Here is a 13,544-nt window from a genome sequence, read left to right on the forward strand (position 1 = left end):
TTCCACTCTTTAGGAACTTGACCAAGTGCAAGACTCGTGTTAAAAAAATATGTCAAGGCAGGTGTCAACTCTCTGGCACATTCCTTCAGAATATGCAGTGATATATTATCAAGTCCCACAGCCTTATTTATATCTAGTTTACTCAACTCCCCAAACACCTCTTGCTCCCTTACAGTCAGTCTCTCCTCCCCATCATCAACTGCTCTCAATCTCTCCATGAAGTCACATTCACAAGATTGAAAGATCTTTATGAACTGCTCATTAAATATCTCCACCACACATTCTGCATCAGCTGTCTTTATACCATTTCCTCCAATCAATATTATCCTTCCATAATCATTCTTTCTTTTGCTGGCTACATATCGAAAGAACTCCCTAGGATTCTTTTTGGCTTCATTAGCTAACTGCTGTTCATACCTCTCTTTAGCTACTCTCACCAACCAAGTCACCCTCCTTTGTTGGTCTTTGTACACCTCATGGAATTGGTTACTTCCACTTCTCTTATGCTGCCTCCACAATGCCCTTTTTCTCTGTATCGCATGCTTAATCTCTTTATTCATCCATCTCACGCCTACCTTATTTAACCTTCTCACCCATGGTATACATTTAGATATTGCATCTACTAAATAATTTTTGAAAATCCCCCAAGCTACATTGATCTCTTTTCCAGCTAACTCCTCATTCCATGCTACACCTGCAAGCTATCTCCTGAGCCCTTCATAATCATCCCCCTTGTAGTTCCACATATACCCTTTTTTCACAGGGGTCCTTGCACTGCTCTCAACCACCCAGGTAATCATCTCACGGTCACTTTCACCAATTGGTGGATGATTTGACACCTCATTTATAATTACATCCTCCGATGAGTTGTCCAAATCCAAGACCCTTAATCCTCGTGTGCCCTCTGTTACATACTGTCTGAGGTAGTTATCCCTCAAAAACTCAAGAAACTCATTTTCTTTACTTCCTGTTGCTATCTCTTCATTTCAGTCTATATTGCCATAATTAAAATCACCCATAATGATCACCCTTTTCTTATTTGCTTGGCTTATTTGACTATACATTTCACTATCACCACTATCCACATTACCAGGTCTATAACAACATCCCACCAAGTATTTGATTCTATTCACCTCTATCTCACACTATACTGCCTCAAAACCACTGGCCCTATTTCCCTCTTGCATCTCTACTTTGTATGGACATAACTCTTGCTCTATCATCAATAGCACTCCCCCTCCCTTTTTACCGCTTCTATCCTCACGAAACACATCATACCTTTTCATCTCTATTCCTCTCAGGATGTCATCCTCATCTAACCACGTCTCACTTATTCCGACAATCTTTGGGTGCACAGACGCAATTAGTGCAACCATTTCATCTGCCTTGTTTCTTATACTTCTAGCATTGGTATACAAACATAACAGCTCATTTCTGGATCTACAGCTAATTCCACTGATACCGCCCACTTGATGTGATTTGGTGATGATGAATGTTAAATATTAATTAGAAGTAATCTTAGGCAACCTTGATTATTGCAGGGGATAGTCTAGGTGGAATCAGTGTTTAGTGGCTAATAATGCTGACAACATGGCCTGGAAGTAAAAATGTGTAATCCAAAGAAAGAGATTGCAGTAAGGGAACTTCTTAATAGGTTGCTCTGGTCAACAGATTTGGGAGTTGACTCAATGCTGCATTTAGTTTGGGACCCATCCTTTCCACATTATCAACTGCATTGGAGTTTAAGGAAATGTAGGATAAAATTAAAATTGACCTGGTCATGGGGAAAAAAAAAGAGAGAGAAAGAAAGAAAGAAAAGGAAAAACAAAGATTGGTTGGCACTTCTCTGTTAGCCCAAAATATTCTTGTTTTTATGTGTAAATAAAAAGTTCATGTAAGAATTTTTAAATATTATTTAAGGTAATATTAGTGTTCCTTGTGTTACAAAATGTAATGTATATTTTTTTTTTATTAAAACTGAAATCTACATTTTGCTTTCATTAATATTAAGGCTTGTATATTACACAAAAGTAATTGACTGATAGTTTAATTGCTTCTAGCCCAGCATCATCTCTCCAATTGTGCAAAGTCACTTGTTAAAACATGTGAATATGAAATGAGTGAGTTAGAAGTTTGCTCTGACTGCTACCTCCATGCTTACACCATCAAAGACTGGTTTGCTGAACCATGCGTAAGTTCATTATTGATTGTTTTTTGAATATTTTTAAGTTCATCTAGTTAAAGCCTCAGCAATAAAGTCTGAATTTATTGAACATAATATATACATAACTAAAAAGCAAATCACATGTATAGCCCCATTTACATTATTTAGTCACAGTATATATTCAGACTCCAGTTGAATATTATAAGTGCCTATTATGGAAGTTAAAAAATTCACAAAAAAAAATAAGAAAAAAAAATGGTGTACTGCTAACTCCTTCATCATTCAAGGAGCCTTCAATACTGTAATAACTTCAATAACTTAACATCTCTCAATAAAAGACTGCAGCAATTTATAATGACAGTGGGATCACTATAGATGGCTTAAAAAATAAAACAAATAGCTAACATTAACAGAACAATCAAGAAATCTTGTAAATATGCTTTCTCTAGAGGGTGGTAAATTGGATTGCTGGGTGAGTGGTAGAATCTTCATTGCGAGGGTTAGCAGAATTAAGAACATGACTGGATAGAGCAGTGGCTCTAGTTCTGCCATAGGTGATGGCTCTTACATGTTCCTCTATACATAGTACAGTAGATTTTTCCGTCTGACCAAAATATGATATATTGAAGTTACAACAAAGACCCCCTGGATATTTTAAGCTGTCATGTTTTGGTTTTACTATGAAGCAAGGAACATACTTTGGTTAGAGGAGTCAAAGAAGTGCAGATCTTATATTTCTTGATATTTTTGGCTAACTTTGACAAAACAAAGCTGATATATGGGAAAGAAATGAAATCTTTTCAATGATTTTCAGTGAACAGGTAGATTAAACAGCAACTTTTTAATAGTCTGCTTACCATAACCATTCTTCTGAAAGGTTGTTAGAAGAAATTTTAGTTATTTGGCAATCACTTCTTCTTCTTCACCTATAGTGATGAGTGAGTGCGTTTTGTGCATGAAGGCATCTGCTCGTATGTGTGGGTTTTCTGTAAATAGAAATCTTCAGTTTTTCTGACACACATGTAAATTTGACATCCAGGAACAGGAGAGAATAGTTAACTTCAAACTGCTGTATGGTAAATTGTATTCTTGGGCATTGATTGTTGAAATTGGTTAAAAGCTCTTTTAGGGAATCTGGACCATGGCCCCAAATTAAGAAAACATCATCTATATATCTTTTCCATAATCTGGGTTTCAGTGGGAAGGAATTAATTGCTTTTTCCTCAAAGTCCTGTAAATATATATTTATCAATATGGAAGATAATGTGTTGCCCATGGCCTAGCCAAAGTTCTGTTTGTGAATAGTATTTTTAAATAGAAAGTAACCAGAAATTATTCAATGAGTCAGGAGTGACATAACCTTTTAGGCAACTTTAAAAGAATTAATATCTCTTCTGTGGCACATTAGTAAAGAGGGAAATCACATCAAAACTGGCCATAATTTCTTTTTTTTTATCTTTGAAGATGTGTGTCTTTAATAATCAAAATATTCAGAAATCTTGATTAAAGAGGTAGTGGAACCTATTAAACCTTTTAAAAATTTGTCCAAATGTTTTGTATGCTTACACATGGGAATCAATGACTTCCACAACGGATCTTAGTGGAGTGTTTTCCTTATATATTTTAGGGGAAAACTATATAGTCAAGGAATGAGAGGATGAAGTGAACATAGAGAACATCTAGGAAATTCTGCAGTAGCCCTGAGAAGAAAGTACAGTTGTGGAGTTCATGAGGTGGATCTTTTTCAAGAATCGAATAAGTATCTGCCTGCAGTAACAGTGATATTTTGTTGTTGTATTCTTAAGTATCTAAGATAACAGTTTGCATTTTCTTTATCTGCTGGGAGAATTATAATATCATTATTTTTCTGTAGATTTTTTAAGACTTGAAATTATGCCATAGTAACATTATCTGTTGGATGTTTTGCATTGTTAATTGTGAAGATAGATTCCATTCATAATAAATTAGCTTCTTCAGATGGAATGAATCAAGTTACTTTTCCTATTTTCATGCTTTCATGAGCTTGAAAGAAAAATTATTGAATCAACCAAAATTGTCCTCAATCCAGTCCACCTTAATACTAACTTAAGCTATAGCCTTTCTAACTGTTACACCTTGGCCATCCAGTTGTGGCATACATGAGATCATACCCAGTTGAACATGCTCAACAATACTGCGGGATCCAGAACATCATCAAATGTCAGCAATCCTTTTTTCACTTAATTTATAGCTGTCGTCCATTACAGTAATGTACGTTTTGTATTTCTCTTGCACCTGATGAAGTCTTCTAGGAAGATGAAACTAGTCATGCATTCAAAAATAATAAATAGTTTTTTCCTGTTTTATTGTCCCTCAGCTTTTAATCAATTAAATTTCTTCAATTATGTCAGATAGCCAAGTAAATCCAGTGTATCATATATATATGCAGGTGAAACATTTAATGAAAGACTTCTGAAATTTTTTAATATGGCTTGGATGTCTGGAAAAACTCCTAACTCTTGGAAAAAAAGCGGCACTGGTTATCCCAATCTATAAAAAAGGAAATAAAGATGATTGCAATAACTTTAGGGGAATAATTAGGCTGCTAAATACAGGATATAAAATATATGCAGGAATACTAAAAGAGAAGCTAAACAGTATTGTAGAGGACAAACTACTAGAAGAACAAAATGCTTTCTGAAAGGACCAATCCTGCATAGATTCAGTTTTTACTCTAAAATTATTAATAGAAAAAGAGAAGAAAATTTTGAAAAGAAACACATGCCTGTTTTTAAGAACGCATTAGGCGCATTAATTGAGGTATTGCTGTAATAATAATAAGCCACCGTAGCGCAATTGGAAGAACAGCGGAACATTGCGCCCTTCGATTGGAAAAGACCTGGGTTCAATTCTCATCGTAATGAGGGGGGGGGGGGAATCCCTATATGGGCTTTTTCGATTGAAGGTGAGTTATCCAATCTCATATGGTGGTAGCAGAGTTTTTTCTCCTGGAAACTTGTGTTTTTTATCCCACGTACAGACAAATCAGCCTTCAGAACACACGCAATTTACAGACAAAAAATACTGTTGTTAGTGATCACAGGCGATAGATTCCGTTGATTCTCGTAGTTGGAGAGTTGGATAGTGGTGGAGAGGATGAGATGTAGTTGGCAAAGTAGAGTGCTGTGCCTTCCCACGATGAGTCCTTGGACTTCCTGGAGGTGTCACGTAATAATAATAATAATAATAACGATTGTTGCCTGTCTGATTTCTGTCAACTCAAAAAATTCTCTTAAATTGGAAAATAACATTAATTAAGCATTTATTGAATTTTTTACAGAATTATAGAATGTAACTTTTTTATGTTATTGTCATTTTATTATTATTATTTTGTTTTGTATTTTGTATACAGAGAAAACCACATCAGCTTGTTTGGGCCAAGCTAAAAGGATTTCCATTTTGGCCAGCAAAGGTAATGCACTATATTATAATATTATTCTCAGGAAAAAAAGAGCTTTACATTTTGAAAAATTATTTTATATGAATGGAATATGAAATCACATGATTTCATATATAAGAAGTCAATAATCCTGAGTTTGGTACAAAATACTTGTATATGTGATATGAAAAAACAATCTATTTTGTTATGTGTATAGAGTTAATTTTCATTCATGCTTTAATACAGCGTCCTCAAACCTTTTTACACCTGCACACTGGGGAAAATAGGAGAAATATTTCATGGACCAGCTGACAGCTAAGACAGAAACATAAACAAATGTAGATAGTATTTTATTTATTAAATCCAATGTTATAAAATTACAATTTTTAGCTAGTGCGACATCTGCTGCTGCTGCTTAGAGCTTAGAAAATTTGATATACGTGGCTAGAGTGTTGTTTCTGAGAGATGAAGCACTGCAATAACATCCATTCGATTTCTCTGTTTGGTTTTTATTACTGACATGGCTATAAAAGTCTTTTGACACAAATAGGAAGTCAAAAAAGTGAACAACAATAGCTTTATAACTCAGAGATGGATATTCTTTTTTGAGTGATATCCAAATTTGAGACAATGATTGCATTTTATGTCTGGACACCAGATGACATCAGAAAACAACTTGATCAGCTTTCCTTTTTCATGAGGATCAAATGCACATGATTTTATATCTTCCAAGAAGGTATTATTAATCCAGAGGTTACCTTTACGAGGATCCTCATTTTTAGGAAAATAATTATTAAAGTTACTTAAATCGTTACTTCCAATTTTTGAGTTTCTTATTCGGTTTTAAAACAATGTGGGATTTAATATCCCCTTAATTTAAATAATTATTAAAGTTTTCAGCTAATGCCCTTAAATGTTGACTTGTTATGTTGATTATGACTTTCTTGTTGACATCAGCAGCAATCAAAAATTCTCCTAAAAGTGGAAACATTTCTATATCTTCCCCTTGTACGTGACTATCCCAAAGAGCCAGCTTCTTTTTGAATGCATCCATTTTATTTTTTAGTGTAAAAATATTTGTACAAGACCCCTGAAGAGAAATATTAAGTTAGTTAAGAAGGCTAAATATGTCCATCATATACACAAGCATAGCCATCCATTCCTCATTCAACAAAGGCTCTACTAAGTCATATTTTCGCTCTCGCAGAAACTGCTTTACTTCTTCCCTCAGTTCTAAAAGGCGTGCAAGAACCCTTCCTCTCGATAACCACCTCACTTCTGCATGGAGAAGGAAATGTTGGTGGTGTGAGTCCATACTCTCATACAGTGTCATGAACAGCCTGGAGTTCATAGCTTGACTACAAATTTCATTAATGATCTTCACTGTCATTCATAACAGTGTTTAGTTCAGTAGAAAGCTTCTTTGCAGCTAGGTGCTCCCAGTGGATCATACAGTGAGTGGACAAAACTTCTGGGTGCACGACTTCCTTTATATTTTCACAACTACTCCTGAGCAACATCCAGTCATGCTCACAGCACCTTCCGTACACACTCCGATGCATTTGCTCCAGTCTAAGCCCTGCACTTGAAAATACCCGTCAGTAGCATTAAATATCTTGAACTAGTGGTCTGTCCAGGTAAGTCAAGGCAACAAAGAAGTTCTTTCCTTAAGTCTTCATCTTCACTATACCTCACGAAGCAAAGTACTCACATCAGTTGATTCTACAAGCTGAACACGAAACATCTCGATTTCTTTATCCCCCTCTACAACTTTCTTTTCAATATCGGTGGCCATATTAATAATTCTCCTCTGAATGGTGTTGTCCGAAAACGATATAGCCTCCAGTTTTTTAGTGGCTTTAGGACCTAAAATTTCTCGTACGACATCTAAGATGCAAGGCTTTACTAACTCCTCACCAATAGTAAACGTTTTTTTCATTTTAGCTATTCGAAGAGTAACTAAATAAGATGCTCGAAGCAGCAACTGATCACTAGTTGTCATCATTTTCATTTCACTTTTCTGACTTTTCATCTGGTCACATAATCTTTGAAAAAAGTCCAGTGGCTTATCGATAAAATCTCTATACTTCGAGAGATTTTACAGAACATACTACACACAAAGACCGTGCCGATAGTTCACTGCCAGGATGGCTACAATGAAACCAAGCTTTAAATAGTCCTTATTGAAACGCCTAACAAAGTTTCGTTTTTTTTAAAGTATCAACATATTTCTTTTTTTTTCTTTCTTCTAAACTTGAAGCACTAGTACTTGGCATACTTTCGGTACTATCACTACTTTCTCCTGAATATTGTCCTTGCCTCTACTAAAGATGGTTAAAAGGTTTTGCTGTTTGACTTTTTTTGTCTCCATTTTGTAGGGTTTCAAATTTTACGAGAGAAATAACTTGTTTTCCGAAATACTACAACACAATATTAGAAAAAAATACTTACAAGCGTGATAAAATAAGAATTTTTGCAACATGTCATCAACAGGCGAGCTGACGCAATACTGGCATTCGAAAGCTGCGCACTTTGCCCATACTTCAGGTTCTACATTGTCGTGTGCAGCATCCCACTCGCCCTGCAACAATGTAGCACCTGAATCATGTAGCTGCTAGATGACTGGGGGGAAATTTTTGGAGGACCACCAAGAAATTTCCTGGTTCTGCAGACCAGAGGTGGAAGAACAAGGCTTTAATACATTCTTTTCAGAACAGATAACTACAATGAACAACCTGAAAATAACTATTTATATAATATATACCTGCAGCTTTTTTTTAATAATAGGTGAAAAATTAATTAAATTATTTAATTAGAAAAATTAAACGAATTATTTAATCTTAACAGAATTGTGCATTAGGAAACATTGATACCACAAGCAGGTAATATTTTGCATTCAGGTATATGTATGATAGTTGACATATGCAGATTTTTCTAAACTATCTTATTTGGACTTATATGACTCAAGTAATTGCAGTTGTAGGAATAAAATAGCATTTTAGTACTTATGTGTTATAATTTTAGTTCTTTTCAGTAATTCTCAGTATTTGTGTGTCTTTGACAAATGCTTTGTGAACTGAAAATGGTGGTTGGAATCCAGCATGATATTAGCAGTTAAATAATTAAATATAAAAAAAAAAAATGTTTGTTCATTTGGTGGTGTGATTTACTGCAAAACCTCAGATAAATAACTGAACACCTGCCAACATCAGAATTTATTTACTCCTTTATAATGGAACTATTTTGCATTCTTTCTACTTCTTTAAGACATTGCCAGTCCAGACATTTTTTTTTTTGGGAGGGGGAGAACTGTCACCTCTGTTACACTTTTGCATAACACACACAAGCCAATATTTCATCTAGTGTCAGAGCTGTATTCACATTGAGATTTCTCAGTGATCTTAAGTACCATCATTTCTTTAACTTCTGTTATCCTAGCAGTCCCTGCATTATCTTTACCCGGATGATACACTGTTGTTAAATGTAAATCAAGTAAATCACTCAATAAATCAACTTTCTTCTGTTTCTGTTACCTCCCTTCAATATGTATTCATTAAATTATCTTTCTACGATCATCCTTTCTTGTACTCAGTAAAAGAACTCTGGGACTTCAGTAAAAAATAAATAAATAAAATTTTAGATTTCCTTTGACCTACACAGCTAATTTCTTCCCATAATCTAATTTTGCCTTTTGTACTGCTCAACTTTCCTTTTATGTATACTCTACAGCATGTTTTTTTTTTTTTTTTTTTTTTTTTTTTTGAGCATGTGTATTGAAAGTTTTCCCACTTGGTTATATTATAAATTAATGATGCCAAGAAATTATATTGTTGATTTAATCTTTTATTCAAGTGTAAGCAAATAAAGTTTGCACGTGAAGTAACTTCATGACTGTGCTTTGCTTACACTTGGATAAAAGATTAAACCAAGAATATAATTTCTTGATCCTTCATAAGGATTTATTTTCAACTGAAGATGATTTAGCTGGTCCCATATGAAAGTTTTCATTTCTCATAGACATAATACACAAAAGTGTATTATGTCTATCTTGGCTTTCAGTGTGAGTTGCTCTGGCCATAATTCCAAATACCAATACCAACAATATCCTCTTGACCTTGCATCTGCACTGTGATACTGCTGTCTTCAACCAACCAGCCACTGAGCATTTCATCTGCTGCTGATATCCATCTCTTGCAGTTTATTATGCCATAGCATTGCTTCGTGCTGTTTTCTCTGTTTTTCAATCAATGGCTCTGTACTGATTGAAAAACTGCTTCTTGAAATTGAATTGCTTCTTCTTAACTGACAACTTTACATGCTTAGCCACCTCCCATGATAAGATTGCATGATCACTAATAGAGTCAGAATTATTAGTTATGTACAGATCCTCAGATGTTATCACCAGATGTAATCTCACACCTCATGTGCATTCCATCACCTGTCATTATAAATAATTTTCTGTCAGTGGCTATGTAAATCCCATATCCCTTCCTCCATAGTTGAAGTTGCCCATAATAATTTCTTATTCTGAGCTAATTTGTTGATGCATATCATCATTGTTAGACATAATATAGATGTAATTTCTATTAGATTTAAATTAGCCATAATCTTAAGTATGTTTAAGTTTTTGTATACTGTATGTTTCACAGTGTGACACATGGCACCAATGCGAATTAGGACAGTGGTGCCCAATTCCTTCTTGTTCAAGACATTCAATTTGAGAGACTGTGCAGTGTAGTATCTATGAAATATATTCTTTACCAAGAGTGAGTGGACTTTGTTTAAATGCAGAGTTGTGTATGTGTGTGAATGCAGGAAGTGTTTAAAAAGAGTGACCAGAATGTAAACTAGTTGAAAGAGTAAGAGCAAAACAGTAGATATAACAGAGAATAATCATGAAAATGTGAGTGATGGAGAAAGAGAGAATAGAGAAGAGAGAGAGAGAGTAAAAGAGACTGTATAAGAATGACAGCATGGATGATGTGAGAATGAAGAGTTGTAATGAGATGATAATATGCTTTCTCTCTACAGCTGAACTTCATTCTCTATAGGATAAAGAATGAACATCTGGTGGTACAATGAGAAGAGAAGGAAAGAAAGAAAGAAGAGGTGCGAAGGAAGAGAAAGGAATGGTTGATTAAGCAAGAAAAGAAGAGAAACTTGTATGGAGATTCTGTGATAAGAGGAGTGCTTGATGAGAGCATGAAGAACTAGTGAAGCTATAGGAAAGATTGACTTCTATTTGCGTTTATAGGTCAGATTTATTTCAAACTAAGTTATATCAACTAGTTTAGCCAACTATAGCTGTTGGCTTCGTCAGGGTAAAAGATATATAGGTGTAAGACCACCTAAACGCTAAAACTGTTACACTAAAACTGTAAATGAACCGAATCTAATTGCATTTTTACAAAAAACAGAAGAACGCTACATCACATGCATAGAGCATGTATGATCTCACTTGTTGTTATGTAGGAACGTTCTATAATTTGTAGCAAAATTTAATTCTGGCAAGTTTAAAGATCTAATGAGGGTCTTCCAGATCTCAGGCAGAATTAATCCTTGGTTTCTATTTAGGTTTTGTTTTGAACGAATAACTGTTGTGGCTTCTTTTATCATTCGGGAGCAGAAACTCACTTGTTGTTATGTAGGAACATTCTATAATTTGTAGCAAAATTTAATTCTGGCAAGTTTAAAGATCTAATGAGGGTCTTCCAGATCTCAGGCAGAATTAATCCTTGGTTTTTATTTAGGTTTTGTTTTGAACGAATAACTGTTGTGGCTTCTTTTATCATTCGGGAGCAGAAGTCCTCCTCTAAGTAGGGCATGGAGCTTTTGTCCCATTCTATGGTATGGTTTGTCTTAGAGAAATGAAAGGCTAACCACGATTTGTCTTCTCTGTTATTGTTTATGTCTCCTATGTGTTCCTTTTTCCTGATTTCAAACCTTCTAGAAGTCAAGCTGCATGAGCAGGGAATGTTGTAGACTCCGGCATATTTGTAAAAAGGATGATTGTCTTTTGGAGATCTTAAGAATTGGCAGATGGTCTTTGAAGGTTTAAAAGCCACTCATATTCCATGTGGCTTGAGGAGTCTGGCAATCTTATTGGAAACTGTCCCCGTATACAGAATTACGATAGTGGAATTATAATGTATATCTTCAGGCTGTCTTTGTGGGGGGGTCACAGAAAAATATCTTGCGGATCAATTTTCTAGGATAACCATTCTTTGTAAGGTTATTTGATATCAGGGAGAGTTCATCTTTGAGGTCTTTATCATCTGTCGTAATGAGAGAGGCTCTATTTTTTAGCATGTGTACAATGCTAAGTTTCTGAGAAATGTGGTGTGAAGAAAAGTGCAAGAATCAACCTGTATTGGTTGGTTTGTGATAGACTGTAAAGCTGATGCATCATCTGTTTGTTTCTTAATTAAAGTGTTCAGAAATGGTAATTGGTTTTCTTTCTCAAGTTCTAAAGTGAATTTAATTTTGTGGTGCAAAGAGTTGATCTTGCTTAGAAACTCGAAAGCTTCTAAGCAAGTCGTTTTTATTGAAAAGATCCTTTTCAAAAAAAATGTCATCCACATATCTCCACCACACTGCAGGTTTAGGGTCTAGTTGAGATAAAATTTTACTCTCAAATTTCTCCATGAAGAGATCTGCACAAGGTGGTGAAAGAGGGCTTCCCATTGCAAGGCCTGATAATTGTTGATAAATAGTTTTATTCCATAGGAAAAAGTTGGAATTTAAACAATGATGGAACAGAGAAGTGATGTCTTGGGCGAAGAGGCTTCTTAAAATGTCGATTACTTCCTCTACTGGAATGTTGGTGAATAAAGATGTAACATCCAGGCTTGCCAGAAGATCCATATTGGAGATCGAGATGTTGCTTAATTTCTCCACGAAATGTTGTGAGTTACGTATGTAAGTATCCGAATTGCAGATGTGAGCCTTAAGGAGACCTGCAAGGTGTTTTGATAATAAATAAGTAGGCAAATTAATTCCATCAACAATGGGCATAAGGGTATTCCATTTTTGTGGACTTTGGGAGAGCCATATAGTCTCAGCGTTAGTGGATGCACAGATTTTAATCTAAGTTTTAAGTCTGTTTGCCAGCTATCCATATTACGTTATAAATCGTTGGTATCATTGTGATTCTTTAATGTGGGGTCTGAATTTAAAACACGGTAGGTAGATGTATCAGACAGTAAGTTAGTTATCTTTTCTTTGTAATCACTAGTGTTAAAGATCACTGTAGAGTTATGTTTATCAGCTTTTAAGATGATGATTTCTTTATTTTTCCTTAACTTAAAAATAGCTCTTTTCTCTAGAGGAGTGATGTTTTTGTTGGGAGCTCTTGAAGAAGAAAGAATGATATTGCTTTTTATTCTGAGATCATTAGCTATGGGCTCTGGTAGCAACAAAACTGCCTTTTCTATATTGCATATGATGTCAACGTTAGGAATTTGATCAAGTTGAAACCTTTTTTAAGTATACTCACTTATGGTGTTGTTAAAACTTGATCAGAGAAATTAAAGATGACTGTGTTATCCTGCACACTAGGTTTTGACTGAAAATGTTTTTCGTAAAGAACGTTAAATTTTAAATTTGGCTTTGTTTGCTGATTGAAAAGGCCTTGTCATAGCTATTATTTATCATTTAATCTAAAAGTGACCATACGTTTTGGTCTAAACTGCTGGTAATATCTTTGTAAATCTGATAGCATTGTGTATCTATTTGGCTTAATTCAAATCTAATGTTTTGTACCCACTAACGTAAAAGTGCCAAAGATGTTTTAAAATATATATGCTTAGCTCATCTTGAATGGAATTGTTCTTTCAAAATGAGAAACTTTGGAATGATATTATGGTTCCTGCATCTCTTCAAAAAAAGTAAGGTGATTTAACAATTTGGCCATTTTGCATTTAAGTAGCTCAAAACTAGTGAAGCTGTTAGGATGAAGAAAGG

The 13,544-nt window shown here is 34.8% G+C and overlaps 1 protein-coding gene across 1 annotated transcript in view; it reads left to right on the forward strand.

The window, feature by feature from the left end:
* The window catches only part of LOC150107476 (uncharacterized), a 574,892-nt gene that overhangs the window by 256,016 nt on the left and 305,332 nt on the right, over window positions 1-13,544 (forward strand). The window contains exons 10-11 of the mRNA XM_090392109.1: window positions 2,061-2,191; window positions 5,556-5,615. Coding sequence (XP_090248235.1) covers window positions 2,061-2,191; window positions 5,556-5,615 — 191 coding nt within the window. The remainder of the gene's footprint in view (window positions 1-2,060; window positions 2,192-5,555; window positions 5,616-13,544) is intronic.

Source organism: Typopeltis vanoorti, chromosome 4 (genome assembly GCF_054136105.1).
Source record: "Typopeltis vanoorti isolate ZY-2024b chromosome 4, IOZ_Tvanoo_1.0, whole genome shotgun sequence".
Lineage (NCBI taxonomy): Eukaryota > Metazoa > Arthropoda > Arachnida > Uropygi > Thelyphonidae > Typopeltis > Typopeltis vanoorti.